The sequence below is a fragment of the Trachinotus anak genome, unplaced genomic scaffold, assembly GCF_046630095.1.
Source record: "Trachinotus anak isolate AG129_WGS33_773 ecotype Australia unplaced genomic scaffold, CSIRO_AGI_Tana_v1 ptg000026l, whole genome shotgun sequence".
In the NCBI taxonomy this organism is placed as follows: Eukaryota; Metazoa; Chordata; class Actinopteri; order Carangiformes; family Carangidae; genus Trachinotus; species Trachinotus anak.
In genome coordinates, this window is record NW_027273877.1 from 8,012,254 (window position 1) to 8,034,490 (window position 22,237).

General features: G+C 40.3%; 1 protein-coding gene across 3 annotated transcripts in view; it reads right to left on the minus strand.

Moving 5' to 3' along the window:
- LOC139609574 (gamma-aminobutyric acid receptor subunit beta-3-like) overlaps nt 1–22,237 on the minus strand; it is a 61,515-nt gene that overhangs the window by 14,969 nt on the left and 24,309 nt on the right. Inside the window, exons 1-6 of one of the 3 annotated variants that reach the window (XM_071464327.1) lie at nt 21,631–22,148; nt 21,453–21,544; nt 21,253–21,320; nt 7,401–7,621; nt 4,274–4,356; nt 2,538–2,675 (exon numbers count right to left, since the gene is read on the minus strand). In XM_071464327.1, coding sequence (XP_071320428.1) covers nt 2,538–2,675; nt 4,274–4,356; nt 7,401–7,621; nt 21,253–21,320; nt 21,453–21,544; nt 21,631–21,710 — 682 coding nt within the window. In that variant the 5' untranslated portion in view covers nt 21,711–22,148. Of the gene's footprint in view, nt 1–2,537; nt 2,676–4,273; nt 4,357–7,400; nt 7,622–21,252; nt 21,321–21,452; nt 21,545–21,630; nt 22,149–22,237 lie in introns of those variants that run through there. The other 2 variants (XM_071464328.1, XM_071464329.1) reach the window with 2 other exon arrangements.

Sequence of the window (22,237 nt, forward strand, 5' to 3'; positions counted from 1 at the left end):
AGTGAGGAGGAAAACAATCAAGGTGATGAATGTGCACAATGCGCAAACAACACACACTTAAATGTCAACTAACACAGAATTGTTGTCTGGTCATGCATGCATTTGCATATGGGCATGTATACTGTATGTACACACACAAACAGGCAGTGTTTGTATGTGTGGTTAGAGAAGAATAATTGATGTTGTGGGCCTCAAACCACATGAATATATAATGCCTTGAATCCTGGACTGTTTTTCTGTCAGAGAGCAGGATAATTGGCATCCAACCACACCTCTTACGAGAGAGAGGAAAAGATGTACTAAAGGAGGTTGGGGAGGAAAAGAGGAGAAAGTGAAAGAAGCAGGGGGTGAGAGAGACACCAAGACAGGACAGAAAGGAGGGATGGGAAGAGAGAAAAAGGGGGAGGGAATTAAAGCTGGCTAGTGGCACATGTAATGGAGGAAACCTGGTCATTAGCCAGCCTGGCAGGGAGCCTTTGATGTGCTTCACACATCCTGCCAAGAGCACGGGAGCAGACCACTGGACGCTAAACTTTAATAGTCGCCACCCACAAGGGACATGCCGCTTCTCGCAAACAAGTGCACACTGTGGTGCGCTCGCCACGGCACATTCACATGTGATTTCCAGATAAAGAGCAGAGACACACATATAATGTACACAGCCAGGAAAGGATGGTAAACGCAGCGCAGCGTATGTGCAGCATCGTGAGATAACGACAAAAATACACACACAATGAAAATGAGGGCAATATCTTGACCAACAACTCGGGCACTTGAGGGAGAAAGTTATCTGCAAGTCTGATGTTCCTTTTACAATTTGTCTTAATGTCTTTTATGTTTTATGTAAGGCAAATTGCTTTTTCACTTAAATGTGCTACACATATAAACTCACCTCGAAATGTCAAAAAAACCAAAAAAAACAAAAAACAGACAAAAGCATGATTTACTGTTCATGTCCTTTTCTGACTGGGTGAGGATCTTCCTCATGAGCATAACTTCTGTGAGAAATTGTGTTATTACTAAATGTCAGAAAGCTTTTATTTTCCTGCTATAGCCGTAGAGAAGCTGCCTCTCTTAACGTGTCTCCACTGACCAAATTATATGGCAGTTGGTTAGGGACCGTCAGTAAAGTTCTGCATCAAAGGCTAAATGCGCCCATAAAAAAATCTAATAAATTTAGGACCTTGGTGTAAAAAACAAAGTTCACAGAATGTTTTAGAATGAGCAACCAGGTTTGTTGAATTACTCTTCTACACTTAGCATGTTAGCCACGTTAGCAACACAGATTAATTACAGCATGAAATACGATACTGCAATTTTTTTTTCTCGTACAGTAACTTGACAAATTGCCTTTGGGTGTTGCCTTGTCTTCTAATTAATTGCCATGAGAGATGAAATGCTCTAAAAGAAAAAAACAGCCATTGTGAACCTATAAATAACACTTGATTGATGTGTTTTGCAACACCAGTTAATGACGACGCCAACGTCAAAAGAACAAGCCACATGAACACCTCTTTCACGTTTTGTTTTTATTTTTCCTGAGTATCTGTTTCAGTTTTGATCAATGAATATTCTTTAGGTATTTGAAGGATAGCTTGGGTTTGCTGCAGGCAAACTCTGTTACACTGGTGCTGGCTTTGTTTTCAGGTAGTTTCATGCATTGGATTTATGTATTTTACCATGAAATGTATCATCTGAGCTTTGATACTAGGACTAAAAGTATGTGATAGCTAAACATAACATACTGTATCATGTCAGCATGGCATCTCATGACCATCAGAATAAAGCAACGTTAGAATAAAAATCTGATGGCAGTTGTGTGGTTGCTTGACTTGGCAGCACTGTCAAATCTGATCAAACCACACTCACACTCTCCTGATAGAGAAGATTAGCTAACTGCCAGCTAGCTGACTGTTAAAATCTATATAAATAATAAATAGGATGTTTTTTCCCCTTACCTTGTTGCATGTTTAGACACACTTATAAAGAAAACTTAAGATTTGAAACCAAGTTGTCAGCGCCTTTAAGATCAACTTGCTACTGTGACACTGATTGATTGTATTGACTGATTGAATTGATTGGGGTCGTCGGCTACATTTTGTCAACGTCAACCAACAATAATAACCGTTAATTCCGGCGTCAGATCTCAGGGTCAAGAGCCACCCGACATGGACACGCTTTGCTCGGTAAATCACAGCGTTTACGGCATGTTTTGGTTAAGCACCATCCCAGCATCCTTGCATCAGCTGCTGCTACTTGAGGGATACTTCAAAGGCAGCGCATTTCCTCACTTCAACCCAATTAGAAGCACTGACAAACACAACTTCGGCTCTGAGGATTTAAGATCAACAGATCAAGCTTTGGCACAGATATGTTTGCAAAGCTTGAAAATGGGCCAACGTTTGATATGAACAATATCATCTAAAATGTAACATCCACTTGTCGGCCCGTCATGTATTATTCCCAAAGGAAATGTAGTGTGTGGAGGCTAAAGGCCAGAAAAACACATACACAGCCCATCACAGTGCAGCATTTACCTGTGGAAAAGACTACGTTTCTGGAAACCAACTTGTAATCGACGATGGAGAACTGAGGCAACTCGATCCGTGTCACCCCCGTTACAGCCGAGTCGCCTCCTTTCCAGTAGAACTCAATGTCGTCCGTGGTGTAGCCATCTGTACAAGAACAAACACACGCACACATACACCAAGGTGTAACCATCTGTCTAACCATCACTGGAGACCAAGATATTCAGTGTTGCTGTTCATCCAACTGGGCTGTCATTTGGGAAGAAAAAAAAAAAAACATGTTTTGAAGTTGTTTCCAAGTACCAGACGTTGCTTTGAAAAGCAAGTCAGTTAATAGGTTCATCTGAGTTCACAAAAATGTCAAAAGAATCCAAAAATAGCTGACATTTATTCTGTCCTTGGTAGCTCTTGCTTCATTTTTTGGATTTCTTCTTTCCTTTTTAATGTTCCAATACAAGACCATATCTTACAATAGCGTAGAAAAAATCTTAAAAGATCTTATACCATTTATATGATTGACCTACATGAATGCCAACAGGATTTGTGTATCCTTGATAATATTTATCCTTGTTTTCTATCTTGCCATGTAGTAGCTGTGCCCTGCTGTGTCAGGAGTAAATCAGTTGCCGATCTGGAGGTGTCTTGAGGACATTCACTCACAGTACATTGGGTGACAATAGGGCATTAGCAATATCCAAACTTAAAGGACAGCTCTGTTACCTAAAGATTAGCTCATCTGATGAATATTAACAACGGATCAAATGATGTAATGCGTAATGTGAAAGGTGTCATAAGTTGTGACGAACTCGCTGAGAATTATCACCCAACTTACTTCCTCTACTTCCTCTCAGCTCTACAGAGTGTTTTAGCATCTTTCAGTTAATTGTTTTGGATTTTACGGTCTGCAGCTTTAATATTTGGATTCGCTCTTACTGCTCTTGTCAACCTTGTTTTCTGTGATAAAAGAGCAGATAAAGTTAGTGATTAGCTGGAGAACATAGCAGAGCATTTAACCAGTAAAGAAATAAATTTCCTTCACGAGTTTTTAAAAAAAAAAATAAAATAAATAAAATAAATAAACAAAGCTAAAGCTATGATGCTTAACGCCCACAAGAGGCCAATAAATTAATTAAGATTTAATGTGTTGGTGTTGCAGTTTTTTTGGAATTATGGTTGGTCAACAATGATATGTCTATCAGTGATTTATTTCCAGTCCAGTTATTTTCCTGTCATTTTTGTATTATTCTGTATAACTTTTATCTACATTAAATCTTAATGTAGGCCAGTATTTTACTCATTTACTCATTAGCAATGAGATCTAGAACTGGTGATCTACCAGGAACACATGGATGATGGATGTAAATTTATGAATGGGCCAATCTCCTATGAATCTGCACAGAAGGTAGTTGCATAATATCTTCTGAGGCGATGGAAGGAGGTTTCTTAAGTCTGACAAAATCACCCTTGTGATGTCATCAGGGTTATCTCTCCAAGTCCCCAACCTTCATATAAGTGCAATATTAAATCCACAGAAAACCCCAGGTGAGCTGATGATTTATGTCCCATCCCTCTGGTACAGATTTAAAAGAAATGCTACAACACTGAAAAGAAGAAAAATGAACCAGGTTTGATACTGTTTCACTCAAGCTGTAACATTTCACTTATGAGGCCGTGCTGGTTTTTCTTCTCAGCCATGCGCAGTGGACTGAATGTCAGCCCTGAAGGCATTCGGCCTTTCTACTCACAGCTCTCTATCTCCAGAGTGCAGTTCTGTTCATCCAGGGGATACCTCCTGAGATCCATCATACACGCTGCTGTTGTAGTTATCCTACAGAAGACGACAGATATGAGGGAAGAGGGGAAACAAGAGAGAATATATTTTAGATACTGTGTGTGATTTACAAATTGTATTGGGATGAAGATGGATAGGAAGGAAGTGAGGGAGAAATGGGCTCCTATCATTTTTCTGGCCCATTTGAATTGTTATTACAAAAACAGCAATGCAGTAAGTAGTTGCTTAACAGAGACACATAAGGGACTGTGGGAATACAATTAGATTAGAGCATTAAGGTGATAGCACTTGACTTGGTCTTATCATCTTGGAAGGAAACTAAATGTCCATTTGTCTTTACATTAGGTTCCTCAGTTAGCGTCATATTACTGCAGACTATTGGCATTGTCATGTTAGAATAAGATTATGGCATCACCTCTAAGGTAAAATGCTGACTGTGTAACTGTATACATAATTGTACTCTAAATCTCCGACTGACAAGCAGCCTTTACTCTTGTTTTTGACTCAGTTAACGCTCCCTGCACCAAAACTGACTACCCTCCATCCTGAAATCTGCGCAACAAAAATAATACTAAGGCAACACATTTTGAGTTTAACGTCTGTTCATGTGAACTAGGTCATGAGGAGGTATCCCTTTGTTTATCAGATGTATGAGCTCAAACGGCTGATTATCAGACTGTTAAAATAAGGAGCAAAGTGAAATGCAAATTCAAAATGATTTAGGCTAAGTCTGGCCTGATTAAAAGCCGGCTGCTTGGCAGTTAGCCATGGCATGTCTTCATTCAGTTAAGACTCAGATGAGGCTGCGGAAACCCATTAGATGATATTATTATACAGCTAAGTTTATAACAACGTCAGATCAAGGCTTTAATTGTACCAGTGACTTTCAAAATAAAGATAGAAATTATTAAAACTCAACTAATTATAGCAAAATGTTGTTTCATAATTCTTCTTTCCAAAATAACAAAGCACTGGAGTTCATTTTTATTTCATTAAAGAAACGTATTTAAAAATGCCCTTTCTCAAAAGTCAGTTTTTATTTTATGACAGTGTTTCTCCCAATAACATTTTTATTTCATGTCGCAGTTTGTTTTATCTTGTCAATTTTCAAAATGTCATCTTTTATTTCGTAGTGACACACATAGTTTTTATTTTATTTTGTGTTATCAGCAGTTTCTTCGTTTAACAGCGGCTACAAAATTTAGCCTGTTAGCTCCTGTAAGTGAGAGCAGCAACAATACCAAAGTAGAAAAATAACTATCAAGCAGCAAGCAGCTAGTTGACAATGACACTGTCATTAAAAGTGATACTATGAAATAAAAAGTGACAATATGAAATAATAATAATGTGGCATAGAAAAACTGTAGTGGAATAAAATTGCTCTGGACAATTTATAGGAAAAAAATGACTAATTGACAGAGAAAATAATCATTACTTGCAGCCCTAACAAACAACACATACATTTAAAGAATGCAGTCTTTGATACCATGACATGAATCTGTATTCGGCATGTTACTCAGCCTTACCTGACATACATTTATGTAACAGCTCATATCACAAACACCACGTCACACATCTCCCTCTCCCTTTGATCTCTTGAAAGCATTGAGAGGTCTATAAGTAGCCCACAAGGCTAAGTGCTATGAACTCCACTTGCATAATCAAGCATGGCTGTATGACTGTAAAGTATGAACACTGACAGATACAAACACAAGCATGCGAGCACACATGCAAGCACAAACACACACACAAACACACACTTTTTGCTTTGCACTCTAATAATTCAAAGCATGCATCCATATTCATAGGTCACACCCACTCTTCTGAACCTGCCTGTCGAGAAGATCAATGGAAATTCAAAACAAGGGCTTTATGAAACAAATATCAAACAACAGCTGCAAGCTTAACATTGCATTAATGCACCTTCTAACCTCTTCATCCTTCTTTTTCGTGAATGATCTCCGACTGCACACTCCCTCTCTTAAAAAATCGAGCGCTGGGGTGCCCTTGAGCATGTCACATAATCCTCTGGCTGCTCATGGGCCAGCAGCAGAGACCTGCCAAGTTCTAAGCTTGGGCAACTGCGATGCTGTAATAGTGCTTTAAACACATGGAATTAACTTGACACTGGGAAACATCTGAGAACATTTTTTGACCCTGAGATTCGTTTTGTTGCCTGTTGTGGGGGCCCATAAATTGCAGGTTACCACTCTATTTACATAAAAAAACAGAAGTGTGGCAATAATAACATCTAGAGTGTATTTAGAGATATATATTTTAACGGATAAGGCTGGTGTTATGCTGAATTATTCTTGATGTCAAGAGATCCAAAACAAACAATGCATTACCTTGTCTGTGGCTGTTAACCCCAAGTGGATTTACTTCAAAATCAGGTCACAAATAAATAGTTTCATAAAAAGAAAATTTCATGTAAAGAAAATTCTCAGTAATTTCATGAAAAAGCTGGGCACTGCAGTTTTTAGCAAACATTACTAAAACCGGACTAAACACTGTATTTGTTGTGGACTATTTTCAGTGGCGGATTAACACACATTTGGTTACCTAGCGAGTATTTCCAGCAGGAGGACAGTGTACGTAGAATTCAAAATGAACTGCAGCGGCTGAGTTTATGGTAATGACGCAACATATCACCCTGTCCAACAGTGTGGCTGTTTATTGGACAACAATGGAGCTCTATGCCACAGAGGAATAAGACTGATCAGGCTTTAGCTACATAAGGATTACATGCTACAAGGATCTGTTCATTGTGGTTTTTGGTCTTTGCATGGTGTTACCATTTTATGACCCTGAGAAAAATACTGACTATCTGCACTTCATCTGCAGTACATCCATTGACAAACCCATAAAGTAGCCCCTTGCGTCTCATTTTGACACTGGAGGTAGAAAATCAAAGTTTGGGCTAAAAATCAAAAAGAGAATACTGATTTCTGAATTTTAGCTACCAAGGTAATAGCAAAAATTAGGGTAAGATAGTTGTAAAGTAGGTAAAAAGAGCGCACAAAAAATACTAAGAAGTGCCACTTCACAAACATATATTTAGTGTGCAAAGTAGAAATTACCTGAGGCCGTAGAGAACGGTTCCATCAGGATGTAGGCGGATCATGCGGTTTTTCACCGTGACTCCGTGGACAAAAGACTTCTTGTCGTTGAGGAAGTAGGTGTCTGGGACCCAGAGCTGGTCGGCAACCCTGTTATCCAGGGTCAAGTTGAGGGGGATCCCTATGTAGGCTAGACGCTTGTCCCTCCAGTATTGCTGGAAATACATGGTCAACGTGTAGTCCTGTGGATACAAACAGAGTTTGTCAGAGTCAATGACAATAGTTCACATATGACAGATCTTTTGTTCTAATTACTTTAATAAAACAAGCTTGAACAAGCTGCTGCAGACCTCGAAAGCAAACATTAACAGCTTTGAAATATTTGCTCTGCCCATTCCCCACTGTTAGTGCTCCTAATATTTATATGACATGACACAGCATCCTACAAGCTGGAGGGAGTGTGGGCCAACTGGTTCACATGCTGCAGCCAAATTCTCCGAAGTGCAGTACAGTAACCCATACAGTTATGTGCCATTGTACAGCAACGTGTGGGCTGGCTGACTCATGCGGCTGCAGCTTTAGTGGAAAATTTCATACAAAATTTTCCTCAATATATCAACAAAAATTCTCTCTCTTAGTAGTGTATTCCCAGTATAGGCACAGTGATTCACAAAGTCCCAGAGTTGAACTGTAACGGTGCCCAAAAGCTTTTTAAACATATGTTACCTTTCATTTAATTCAAACAGGATGTCTCTTGGGCTTAGTGGGACACTTTGCTCCTTTCAAATTACAGGAAATTATTTTCAACTCTATTGCAATGGCTGTTTATTTGTTCATGCAGTTTTGTTATATGCCAAGCCGCAGTTGTTTAGACTGTGCTGTTATTTTCTCTGCATAGGGACCAAAATGGAAATATGTGCTTTAAGTAACTTTATTGTGCTGTCCTCCGAGATCACACCCAATTTGTTAGTCTAATAGGCATTTCCCCATTTCCCAAACGCAATCAGAATCAAAAAGACTGAATCTCAAAGGCTCCCCTGCAGTATACAAGAGCTCTGAAATGTTCTTTTACTTCCTGTAAACACACTCTTAGTAGTATTTGCTGGTACAGCTAGTTTTTAAAGTGAGACTGTGTAACTTTTGAAAGAAACAGGACACGTTCTTCATTTTCCAATGAAAAACAAATAAATACTGCCACAGTTTTACTGCCACAGTAATGCTCAGTACTCAGGATCAATTCCATTATTGATTAATCTACCAATGATTTTTAGCCACAGTAGCAGCATGGCTCCAGGGCAAGTTGGGAAGACATTCACTATCATCCTCAGCTGTGCTTTAACTAATCTTAGCATGCTAATACACTAAAATGAGATGACCCTGTTGAATATTACCAACATGTTAGTATTGTCATTATGAGCATGTTAACATGCTGATGTTAGCATGGCCTAGCCTGACATAGCCACCAGCATGGCTGTAGACTGTGGTCTTGTTTGGATGAGGTTACTGTTTAGCCTATAAAAAAGGGAAAATAAAGAAATTGCAAGATATTGCTGCATAAATTGCTGCATTTTGTCATAAATTAAGTATTTTGATGTAACAATAGTCAGAAATGTCAACGATTAAAGTTTAGAATGATATAAAATAGAAAATGACACAGAAAAAGCAAGAAACTACCATTCATGTTAGCCTATTACTAAAAGTGAGTCATATGTCACCTTTAACTAGTAACTGAGATGATGGTTACCAGCTCAAATTCCATTTTATGAATGGGCTTCACATCTAAGTTAATTATTGGTTTTCTTTTAAATCACTGGATTGTTCACAAATGTGAGACTGTCCATGTAAGACTCTGATATTCCTGTGTCTATCTGTGTAACCAACCATCGCCATCTGGCACCTAAGCCAAATAAGCATTGGCAAGAAGTACTTAAAATCGAGCCATGAGGATGCAGTTAATTCAGTAAAATCAAACCTTTTTAGGACAGTTGTGTAAAAAAAATAGGACGGCGAGCAACTTATGATTTTGTTTTTGCCTTGATTCAAGTAGAATTTGACCAGAGCATGAATAGCAGTGGAGATAGAGGACAGAGCCTCTCCCTCCTTCCTCCACAGCACATAATCCACTTACCCAAGCTAACAGTCTCCCTCCTCTATTTCTGTTTTCTCTCTCTCTCTTTCTCTCCCTTCCTCTCTCTCCGGGCAGTGCCATGATCTCCCCTCTGCCCGCTGTGGCGTTGAAAAGAAACCAGCCCGCACCAAGCTGGCACTGGCAAAGGCACACATGTCCGCTGGTGCCGCAGTTTTCAGGTGCGCACCAAACGGGAATAAAAATGAAGATTAAAACAGCCGCCACAATAAGCATGGCTTTCCAAACAAGATTCAACCATGTTATGTAACTAAAAGAGTTATTTGTTTCCCAGCACGCCCATTCATGCTCTCTCTCAACGCCGTTACTAATGCATCCAAAACACTTGAGGTTTTGCATTTTCATGAAGTAACTAAAGAATAGAATCAAATAAAGCTATGCAAATTAAGGCAAATGACTGAAAGTTAATTATTCCTTTATTTGTTACTAATATTTCAGTGTCAATTATTATGGTTTCCAGGTTTGGTTAGCACACAGAGACGTGAACAGGGAGGATCTTAGTCAGCACAGGATACAGATTGGTCACACAGCATGAGAAGGAAAGCTCATTGGCACTAAGCCATAAATGTATAGTGGTAAAGCCGTGGCCTGGTTGGTTTCTGCAGCCCCCAAACATTGAACAGTTCTGGCTGTGTGGCTCACAATTACCCCCAATAATATGGGGAGGGAGGAAATATTAAAAAATGTAGATAATAATATAACCATTACCTATTCTGGCACTCCTATCATCTATGAGCTCAATTCATCTTTTTATGTTCTGGACTATTGATCAGACAAAACAAAGATGTCCATGGCCATTTCTCACTACTTGCATTTATTGAGGAAAAATTAAACATATCATCAATAGATCAAGAAGCAATCAATAGATTCATCAATAAGGAAATACATTGTTATTTGCAGCCCCAGAGGTACATGGCAGACATGTTTCCTGAAAATAATGGGCTAATATCCCACTGGCCATTTAACCCATTAATGATAAGTACTCCTACATCAGAATAGTCAATGAAATGAAATCAGCTGAAATTAAAGGCACCTCAGGTTGAGTCCTGTATTGATACTTGACCCAATAGCTCTTTGTTATAGACAGCCCCTTTTCATGCAATTCTGATTGGCTCCTATAGCAGGTTAAAACAGTGTTAGGGATGTAACTGACCATTGTTTTTATTATTGATAAATCTGTGAATCATTCATCAATAATCACTGTGTCTATAAAATGTGAGATTTCCCACTGCCCAACTTGACCTCCTCAAACATCCTGTTTATAAAACCCAAATATATTCAGTTTACAATTGACAATGACAAAGAAAAGCATTAAATCCTCATATTAAAGAAACTAGAGGCAACACATTTTCACATTTATATTTGCTTTAAATTAATAATACTATCATATCGTTGTCAAAATATTTGTTAATTGTCTCTTGATTGATTTACTGACTAATTGTTGCAACTCCAGACAGTTGAAAAATGATAAAAAATTATGCATTCTTCTACATCTTGGTGAAAACCTGACATCTATATTACCCACAATGCAACTCCACTTGATTCCTTTGACTGTACAGATGTGCACAGGTGTGTTGTGCTAGTAGCGGCTAATTTAACCATGGGCTGCTAGCTTCAAGCAGAGATGAGGAGCGGCCTACAGAGGTGTGGTAGACTCCACACCCCCAGATTTATTTTTAATTTTCACACTTGTGGTCTTTAGCCCCAACTGACGCTGACTCAAGTGACATCACTTGAGGCAATTTATTAGACTTTACACAGCTCATAAGGTTTATAACACCTGAACAGACTTCCATGAGGATCCCCCTTTTATCCAGCCTTGACAGATCGGGGCCTACTTTCTGAGATATACAGCTCTGGTGGATGAATATTTTGTTGCTGTCAAAAGTAATTGTTTCTACGTGGGGTTTTTGGTTAACGACTTCTTGTTACAAAGGTTAATCTTCCTCCTTTGAGTAACTTGCACTTGCAGCCTGAACCAGGGAAGCTGATAATCTACTAGCAATAACATGGAGTTAACCTTTCTTCTGCTCCTTTAAGTGATAAGACAATAAATCCTTGTCAGTTCCCAGGATTCCGTGACACAAAGGGCAATAAGTGTTATCAGTCATAGTCCCATTAAAGTGGTCAATGTGGATTGATCACAGCATGTGGTGGAAATTAAATTTGCTGTATGAATGAGTACTGTAGACTTGTCTCCCCCCTTTCCTCCATTACCACTGTAACTTTACCCTCCATCAATCCCTAGAAATGACTAATGTCTCTTTCACACTGCCTTGTTTTGACCCTTATCACATCACTCCTCCCTCCTCCCTCCTCCCTCTCCCCAAGAGGTATCGCACTTCAGGTATGTATTTCCATCTCCCGCCCGTGTGTCAGCAGGTGGGGAGCCCAGCGGGCGGCTTCAGCGTTCATCCCCACGCACGCCTCGCAAGACATAAATGATTTAAATTAACCACGTAGCCTGTACAAACACGCGGCCAAGGAATCTTCATCAATCTTGCATGGAGACAATCAAAATGAATTTCAGATGAGGATGAGTGCAGCTTTGCACTACCTGCCCTGGAACAGTTTTTTTTTTTTTTTTTTTTTAAGGGCTGAGATTTTCTATGAACTAGGACTATGGATTATGAATTATTGACAACTCTCTATTTTCCCACAACACATGAATTCCCAGTAGACGCTGCTGTTTGGTTATTAGCACATGTTTTCCGCAGAGATAATGACAGTGACCAATTGAAGTGATTTCCAGCAAGCCTCAATTATTCAATTAACTCGACTGGATATTCACTTTCATTCAGGGTGTGTGAGAACTCAGATAAGCAGAGTTTTGGCTGTGAAGTGACCCATATTCAATTTAATCTCTCTCCCATACTGACTGCTGTATCATGATACCACCAGAATCTAGGAAACATCCTGCTAACACCGTTCGTCACATGGCATATGTTCTCTGTCCCAAGCATATGCTGCGGCTGGTTCATCATCGTGCGCTGCAGCACAATAGGACTGAGCTGAAAAATGCGTTAATAAAACAAAAAATAAAGAATGATCATCATTACATCTGACACACATCAAAGCCGCTCCCGCTCAACAGCAACATGAAAAATAAATGACCGCGGCTCTGCAAGTTTTTCCCCCTCCCGACTTAACTTCACTTTTCTGTACGGGAGAGAAAAACGATGATATGATATGTAATCACCGTGTACTCCATATGAACCCCTGTTCAGTAAAGCAGTTTGAGTCACTTTAATGTAATTTCGGAGCGTTCCCTCGGGATGGCCCTGAGGCATATATCACCGCAGTGCGGGGGAATCCCTCGACGAGTCCCTATCCCCCTCTGCTGCTATAGAAAGGTAAAAATAGCACTGTCCCTTATTGCGAGCAAACACAGGGAGGTGATTGAATTGGGCTTTTTCCTCCAAATGACAGTGTTGGCCTTCAATATAGAGGATAATTTCCTAACTGTCTAATAGCTTATGATGAATTGCTTCATAACAAGGAAACAGGGAGAGAAAGACAGGGAACAAACCAATGGTAAATGTACAAACAGAACATTTTTCTCTTATATGAGCAGAGCCACGGTGACACTGCAGTACACACAGTGCACACAGTCTTCTTCTTTCGCCTAATGGAAAACGGATTCTCTGGTCTCTCATAAATTCTGTGTAATCTGCTATGTTGCACCAATTCTTTTTACATCGGCTGTTACCTTTGGGTTTTTTCGGCAAGTACACAATGTGAATGTGGGTTGTTTCTTATTAAATGAGGTCCCAAAAGTGTGTCATATGCTTAAATAACAGATGCCGTCAGAGAAGGCAGCACTCGAGGGCAAAGCAGGTTTTCAGCTGCCAAAGATTAGGTATCATCTAACCCAGGCCTCAAAAAGAAAAAGGACAGTAGATGAATATCTGCTGGTTCTGTCAGCGACACAGTGTTAACACGTACCCAAACAGACAAATAGACAAATGGCTTCATGCAAGAAGCACTCGTATGAGCCAATTCGTACGAATAATTTAAAGTGATAGTTTAGGGTTATTTGACGTGGGGTTGTGTGAGGTACTTATCTACAGTCAGTGTAGGCCTATTACTTGCAGTAGGTTTAGATCAGAGCCCTACCAGATCAGAGAAGCAGCACGAGCACCAGCACAGAAGCTGAGGGATGTGCTGCTGTGGACGTGGCGATCTGCAAAAACGTGTTTCATGCCCACAGAAATAACCTAATATCAGTTCAAGTGTACGCTTTATTTTGAAAATTTTCATTGCTTTATCTTGTCATCGAGAGCAGCACCCCCCCACAACCCTGTACAGATAGATAATGGATGGCTCTTGTCATCAAACAGCCATTTCCTTTGGACCTACATTTTTTTAATTGTTGAACTACTGTATTCTTACGCACAAGCATGTCTGTAGTCTGGCCTATGATGGCTGGATAGTAAGAGAGACATGTCCCCTCCTCCGTAGGGGAAACTACACCCTTAACTATTATATTATATTCACACCATAAAATATTCTCTTATCCATCACATCATTTTGGCTGTCCGCCATCTTTGACAAATTTTCTTAAGCAAGACATTTTTTAGCATCTCACTTCATGTCCGATTCATTCACACTCTATTCCTGTCATGAGCACAGCGCTGCTCTGATGCTTTCCCCTCCACCACTCCTGCCTTGCTAAATTTGCTACATTTGTTACCTTCAGCAGCAGGAGTTGAAGCTCCAAGGTGTGAAATTCTTCTCTTTACTTGTTTTGTGAATGAACTCTGCCACAAATGAACCAGGACGGGGAACCTTTAGGAACCTTTAGGAACGCCATTTATGCTAATGATGAAATCTTACAAACTGGCACTTCCTCATGAGCAGGTGGTGTTGATTAGGTTAAAACAAGCAATTTATGACAATTTTGCGCAGTAATGAGAGTTGGATGAATCTCACTTGGAAGCAAACAATCAAGGAGGAGGGTATGAAAATGTTCTTGCATAATTACATCCCTTTGGGGGGGATCCAGACCCCACTATTTGGGCATCGCTGCTCCTTTTCACTGCAATTCAAATTTATAAGATACTATAATATTCATAGCAATTATATAAGGATCCTGAATATGACTGTGAATATTACATTTAATATTATTTTGACTCAGGGGGACACTGGTGGCCTAGGGGTTTAAGGTGCCAACTATGAATGCATGTCATTCCGCTTCGCTCTACCTGACTCTCTCTGCTGATACCTCTGTAATAAAGGCATAAAATGCTCAAAAAAAGCATATCGGTAGTACAGTCAGCAACCCAGATATGTGAGGCTTGATTTCTCTTGACCTTTATATTCCTCAAATCAATAAAAAAAAAAGTGTGTAGTGGTCCTCTATTCCATTTCTGCAGGAGTCTTTACTCTCCTTAAACCTCATATATCTGCTGTGTCTATTACAGCAAGTAGAATCAGACTGTCACACTGTTGACTGATGACCTTTGCAATAACTCCCATCATAAATCCAGTTCATAGTTTACCTGTCCCTTTTCATTTGAGTGGCACCGAGAAAGGAAATGAGGCCGGCGCCTGTCAGTTTTTAAATCCCCAGGCCGATACATGCAGTGTCTTAAAGGTGTAGCTATACAACGCAGCGCTGGGCTATTGTCATGACGGGACTGTAGAGCTAGAAGCAGTAGAATGGGAACCCCCCCCCATCAAATGATGTGTTCTTTCGGTGGGCTGGCACTCCAAACCAGGAAGTGCCCGCTCTACTTATTCTAAATCTTAGTGATCATCACTTCATCCTACAGCGTGCTCTCTCCTGAGGCCAATTACATTCCATCAGGCAGGAAGCCGGATGCTGGATAAAAGACATGGGGGTATATTAAGCCACACTCAGAGCACAGAGAAAAGATATTCTCTTTTTTTTGCATAGCTGGAAGACCTATATAAGATAATTAGGGTGACATAGTTAGTGCATTGGCAATTTCTGATTCCAAGATTTATTTTATGCAGGAGGGGATGCAGTATATGGATGTTGTTGGTGATTGAGTCACAAGTGGGTTCAGACCAGGTTGTGTATTTGAAACGTTACTAACCTTAACGTCTCATAAAATCATCCTGATGTCACTCAGCGGGAATCTAGATGCATACATACATGTAAATTACCTGAGACAGGCCAAGGCAGAGAAATCAAAGGAAAGCTAGATGTTGTGTTACTGGTGCTAAAATCTAAAAAAAAAACAAAAAAAACAAAAAACAAACAAACCAGGCAGCAGGAACGTTTGGAGAAAGAGAGATGGAGAGAGAGATCTTTTCACCTCTCCATAATGACAGACATTTTTTTGTTTTTAACACCCACACACAGCCGTGGGTGTACGGATGACTAGCTCGTTCAACCTGTTACTGCAACTACATTGACAGTGCAGGCTCTGACCATTTCCCCTTGTGTAAGTAGCTCTACCTTCATTGTGCCATAATTTAATTTCCAAAAATGATGATGACTTTCACGAGGCACAGATAATAGGCCGGGATAAAGCCTCTTACTGCAACAGAGCATCATGCCTGTTTGTCCACTTCTGCAAGAGAAGGTCATGATAGTGAAAACACACCTACACACATTGCCCTTGTTTTGCACTTAAACTTTCTTAAAAAAAACTGTATTTCAAAACATTTCGAATGCAGGCAAACACTATGCTCATTTCCACCTCCAAAGCTTACATTGGAGCAATTTTCTAATATCAAAAAACCTTTTAAAAATCTCCTTTCTCTGATCAGCAGTTCAACCGAGCTCTGACAAATGACATATTTTCAGGTGATCCATTCATTCTGAAGTCTACAACTAGTTTCCAAGCCAGTAATCTATTTTGCCTTGTTCTGATCTTGTCCTAGTATGTGTCTCTCATCAGCAGAAGCCCCTGGCACACTACAAACAAACCTCAGAGGTAATTAGTGCACCTCTCTCAGACGCTTTAGCATCTGCTCGTGCAGGATCTCGCGCCCTGCGAAGGCGTCGGAGTGGCAGAAACTGACTTAGTCGACCTGCCCTGCCAGGTGGGTTCTGGGACAAGACAGATGCTCTATTCACTTGCTGTCTCGCAAGCTGGCAGAGCGTTTCGATCAGCTACCACCTCCCCTCCCTTACCTCTTCCTTTCCCTGGATTTCTAAGATCTTCGATCTCTCACTTTCTCTGCTCTTTTCTGTTTGGTTCAGCCATTCAATAAATCCTTAGACCTCTCCACTTTATTTTCTAAGTCTCTTGATCTGCCCGAGTGTTATGTCCAGTGAAATAGATAATAGAGCTGCAGAGACCACCTTCAGCTCTGGCATGGACTGATGAAACGAACTCCTACTCCACATCAAATAAAAGAGTGGAGATGAGTAGACTATAAGATTCAGGAGAATATGTAGTGTGAGGAAGAAAATACCAAACACAAGTTCACTTTGGAAGTTTTCATCAATATTAAGTGTTTAGGGACTGTACAAAAATTATAGAGGTGGGCTGGGGGGGTTGAAGTTTAGATTTCACTTTTTATAAAACAACATGCAACATTATTAGTAATTTTGACCCTCACCTTAATATCTCAAAATTCCATAATTATTATTAATAATTTACAATCAAAATCTTTTTACAGGTCTTGCAGATAATTGCTAATATCTACAGTCTACAAGTTTGAAAAGTTTAGAGGTAGAAAGACGTGAGCTTACCAGACCTCTGTAGCCCACTTCTCATGTCTGCTTGAGGCTAGTGCCTCATTAGCTGCTACCAGCATAAGACACTCAGATCAGATCAGCATTGTGGGTAATGTAGAGGCCAGGTTTTGACAAAGAAGAAGAGTATGAGTGGAATTAAAATATATGATATCTCTGATTCTGCTCTATCAATTTTGAGCCTTTTTTAAAAATATCATAAATCCAACAATGTTATGGTGGTGAAATGCACTCTTTTAATGGAATATTACTTCCAACAATAGCCACCAATGTGCATATTAATAGTTGTTTAGGGTGAGAATAAACTAGACCCTTCTCTGCTGTCAAAAACACTGAACCATCCCTACAGTTAAAAGAAAAATACATAACCCTCTCGAGTTTTGACCTCCCCTTTCCCCCCTAATAGTTTGTGCACAATCCCTAATGAACCCTAATTATCCTGCATGAAGTATATTAAGATGTTTATGTGTTTTTAGCCCATTACGAGAAATCAGTCACTCCTTTACATTATCTCTTATAGAGATTTGGACATTCAGATTCTGGCATGCACTCAGATATTACCTTGGAAAACCTGTGAGTATATTCTGTTCTCAACCTTAACCACAGCAGTCAGTGCCCTTAACCTTTTACACTACATGCAAGTTTATTAACATCTATTTCTATTTGATGCTAACATTGAATCCCTCGGTGGAGCGGGAGGACCTGTACTCACAAATTGCACTTAACATACTTGTGTTGTATTCTATGGTTGTGTAACCTTCCCTTTTCTCTTTGTATCGCAGAAGATGTGACATCAAGCTTATTGTTTCTGTCTTCATCTGCAGAGCAGGACCCAGGTCTCATTTCAGCACAACAAGCATTTCTTGTCTCAATAAACCCTCAACTTTTAAGACTGGTTTCTCAATTATGCCTGTGGGTCATTCCACCAGGCTGTTGAGTGGATTTAGTAGCTGAAATGTTATTGAAATTAATGCCGAATGGTGCCTAACAACTTGGAAATTGTACCCTTTGCAAAAGAAACAGAGAGAGAGCAGTATTTATCTGGGCTGTGCTGTTTGGTGTTGCTGAATGGATGAAGCATGGCACTGTCACTGTCAGGACAAAAGCACTCATTATCCATTTCCCTGTGGAGCGACCCCCATGCTAAAACCGCAGACGGTCCCAGCATTGGATGAAAAGGATCCACTAAATGTCAAACACTGGTGCATAAACAAACAGCTTGACCAGTCTTGTTTTGGCTTCAGGGCTGGATAACATCCAGGACTTATCCATCCAACAAGCGCAGATGCACAGACGCACATGTGCAGTCCCTCAGTGCACTGGTGGCAATGAGAAATAGACCTTATTAATTATCAGTTTAAGTGTGATCTCAGCTATCTGACTCCCTTGCTGACCAGCTGCCTTCATCAGATCTGTGGAGACTAGTCCGCCAGCTAATGTTGGCCACTGAACTTTTAGCTTTTAGCATAAAGTGTCAGCTAGAGCCATAAATGTTGTATTATTCCGAACATATGTTCACTTTCAACACTTTCACCTTGTATCACTGCATGAAAGCATTTCATGCAAACTGAGGACGGTCAGTCTCTCCTCATGCGATATTCCACAGATTTGATTTGTTTTCAAGAAAAGGACATCTGATTTCTGTGAGCACACACAACTCTGTCTCCTAGACATTATATTTCTATACAGTACTGTAAGTCTTCAACAGCAAATGCCTTTTGAGAGAGATGTCATGCCATCTTATGTTTTCTATCAACATAATGAGGAAACACTTCAAATGAATGCATCTGCCCAGTCACAAAATTAAAATGCTCATTGATAGTATTCCCCTTGTTTTTCCTGCAACAACCACAGCCTAATTAACACTTGTGTACTTCTGTTTAGGCACTCACAGCACTTGTTTTAGGCTAGGGAAGAATCATTGTCCTGGTTAAATACTGAAAAAGTCAAAAGTAGAGAGTTGCAACCAACAAAATGGATGAATTTAAGATAAGGTAAGATAAGATAAGATAGCTTTTATTAGTCCTACAGTGGGGAAATTCACAATTTGAAGGACAACATAGATTCTATTGAAACATCATATGTTCATTTTATTACTTATTTGGTGGGTTATGCTTAATTTGACCACTGTATTATTTAAAGCTGCCAGGGTTCATCTCTTCCCAGAGGCTCTTAGAGACTAATTTCAACATTAAAAACATTAGCAGATGGATGAATATGAAGAACAATGTGGTTTCACTGGAGTTTCAGTTGCTTATTTCTTTATCTTAGCACTTTCTACTGAGTTCACTTTACTTTGACCAGTGTGTTAGTTTCAGCTGCCATTTATTTACATAGGCTCTCACAAACACATTTCTACAGAAAGATAAAAAATATGGGTGAATATGAAAGAAACATTTGTTAGAAACAGCATATGGTAATATTAGTACTTATTTACTTTATATATTAGTTAAAGCTTTTTATTATCAATTAATCTGACATGTATTTTCTCCAATTAAAGGCTTCTTTAATAAGAGTATCCTGTTTTATAAGCAAAACAATTAATCAAATAATGGAAAAAGTAATGGATGGATTCATCAATATTGACAATAATCAGTAGTTGCAACCTTAGAAAATATAAATATGACATAATGTCAGAAAGTAGTGAAAAATGCCAGTTTCAGAAAGCTCAAGCTGACGTTAAATAGCAAAAATCTTGTCCAATCATCTGCCTCAAACGTGAAAACTATTAATTCACTATCACATAAGACAAAAACACAGCAAATCCTCGCATTTGAGAAGCATTTGAGAAAAAAGACGTTGCAACAAAACATCATCTAGGCAGCAACAACATTCGCCTCAAAGCACTCGCTGCAAAGTCGGTTTTCAAAGCCAGGAGTCACCTGGTGAAGTAATCATTGAGTCATTAGTATTGATCAACACCCGCCCACACGCCACCCACCAGACACATAAAAAAGACCAGACATTATGTGTGTGAAATGATGTTCTGTGCACTGTGATGATGCCGGAGTGGATGGTGTCCACATACAGAGGTCGAGGTGTAAACTGCTGCATCCCTGACTGACCTGAATTTGACTCCTCACGGCCGCGTTGCTTTGGCGGCTGCACTGTTGTAGGAGCACATGAGCTCAGCAGCCAGTGGTCTCTAGTAAAAGTCATAATGGTTACACCTACACAATCAGTGGCCCGTGAAAGAGTTAGAGGTGTTGATCTGGAATCTGTGATTGCGGCTCGTGGGGTTTCAAAGCCTGGATCCAAACCAATTACAACCAATGTCCACCTCACAATCTGGTGCTGGAGCCTTAAAATCCTATTTTTCTGCAAAAGTACTGAAAATGTAGCCAATGGGGCGAGACAGTGTCACTTGTTTCCGGTGCAATTTGGGTCATCGTCGGCTGATATTTTAAGACACGATAGCCTGAAGTTACTGTCCTGCATGTGCGTTCCCTGATAGCTGTCTGCTCAGACCGGCCTCCTGGGTGGACACTCCTGAAACACTGTTAACTGTGGCTCCAGAGGTTAACAAGCAGAGCAATGTGAGAGCTAAGGTATCCTCCTGGCTGTCGATTTGGAGAGTCCAGCCTTAACACTGCACATTTTCCTTAGTCTGTGTATCTGCCTCTGCGTCATATGTGGACTGTATTGATTGTAAAAACCACTGCTCCGGCTTTAATTATCCTCTAAGTGAGTCGGTGCTGCTGTCTGAGGATCAACATTGTTGGAAACAGGGGCTGGAGGCTGTATTGTGTTCATTCTTTACACCAAGCTGAGCATTGTGCGTATGTATGGTAACCCTGCGCTGGCACTGCGTTCGAGATAAAGACGTGTTATTGCTTACAGGAAACCCAGCCCATCCATCTCGGCATCACGTAATGGCTTCAGAGGGGAAAAACTGGAATTTACATCAGCACTTCCTCTACTAGCAGGCAAGCTGTGAAATCATGTAGTGTGAGTGCCAGAGCACATTTTGTGTACATCAGCACAGAGACAGAGGCATTAAGCGGTTGAGTAAACACAGAGAAGCAGCATTTAGGTGATGCAAATCCACTCACCATGTTGACTTCTGACACCATGTCTATGCTCGCCACGTCTATGCTCATCCCGACTGCAACAGGGGCCCCTGGAAGAGGTTAAACAGCAGAATATGTATATAGGCCCACACCTCTACACCTGACCACAACACTGCGAATGGCGCCAAAAATAAAGCCTGCCTGAGGGAGGATTAGACGGCGGGGGTAAACACGGCACATACCTCCAAAGTCTGGCCTCAGTCGGATATCGTAACCCTTCAGCAGTTTATCCACCGTCTCCTTCACGAAGGACATGTTGCCCGGTTCGTTGACGCTGAAAAGACAAGAGGGAAACATCACCTTGACTCCCGCATCAATCAGCGGTAACCTTGGCTTCTCAGGGCTGACACAAGCGCTCACCTTTTCGCGCAGCACACAATCGAGCCGACAACCAGCGCGGAAAAGACGCGCAACTGACGAACCCTTTGCAAAGGAAACATCACCCTTTCCTTTTTTTTTTTTTTTTTTTCTTGTTCTTTTTATCTCTTTTTTTTTTCTTTTTTTTTTTTTTTTCTCTCGTTGTTTATTGCCACAACAACAGCAAAGAGCACCCCAGTCAACAGACGGCTCCGGACGCTCTTCAGATCAGAGTAAATCCATTGATTGCCCAGAAGGATAAAACTCGAGTGAAGGGGTGGGAAAAATTAGAAAAAAAAAAAAGAAATAAAAAAAAGTCAGAGGCTTGCGGTGGATGGAGTCAGATGTGAAACATGGGCTGACATCGCCACCCTGGCATGAGCACTGGCTCCGCTTTTCTTTGCCGTCTCTGACTGTGCAAGAGGCTCTTACATTCAGGAGCTGAGGCGCATATTGATGAGCGGGGCGTTCAGGGGGATGCTGCTGCTGCTGCTGCTGGTGGCGGTGAAGGCACTCGGTTTGTTCAAATGAGCGACGGAGCCCAATACTTATACACTGTAAAAAAAAAAAAAAAAAAAAAATACCCACCAGTAGCTGCAGCATAGTCTGT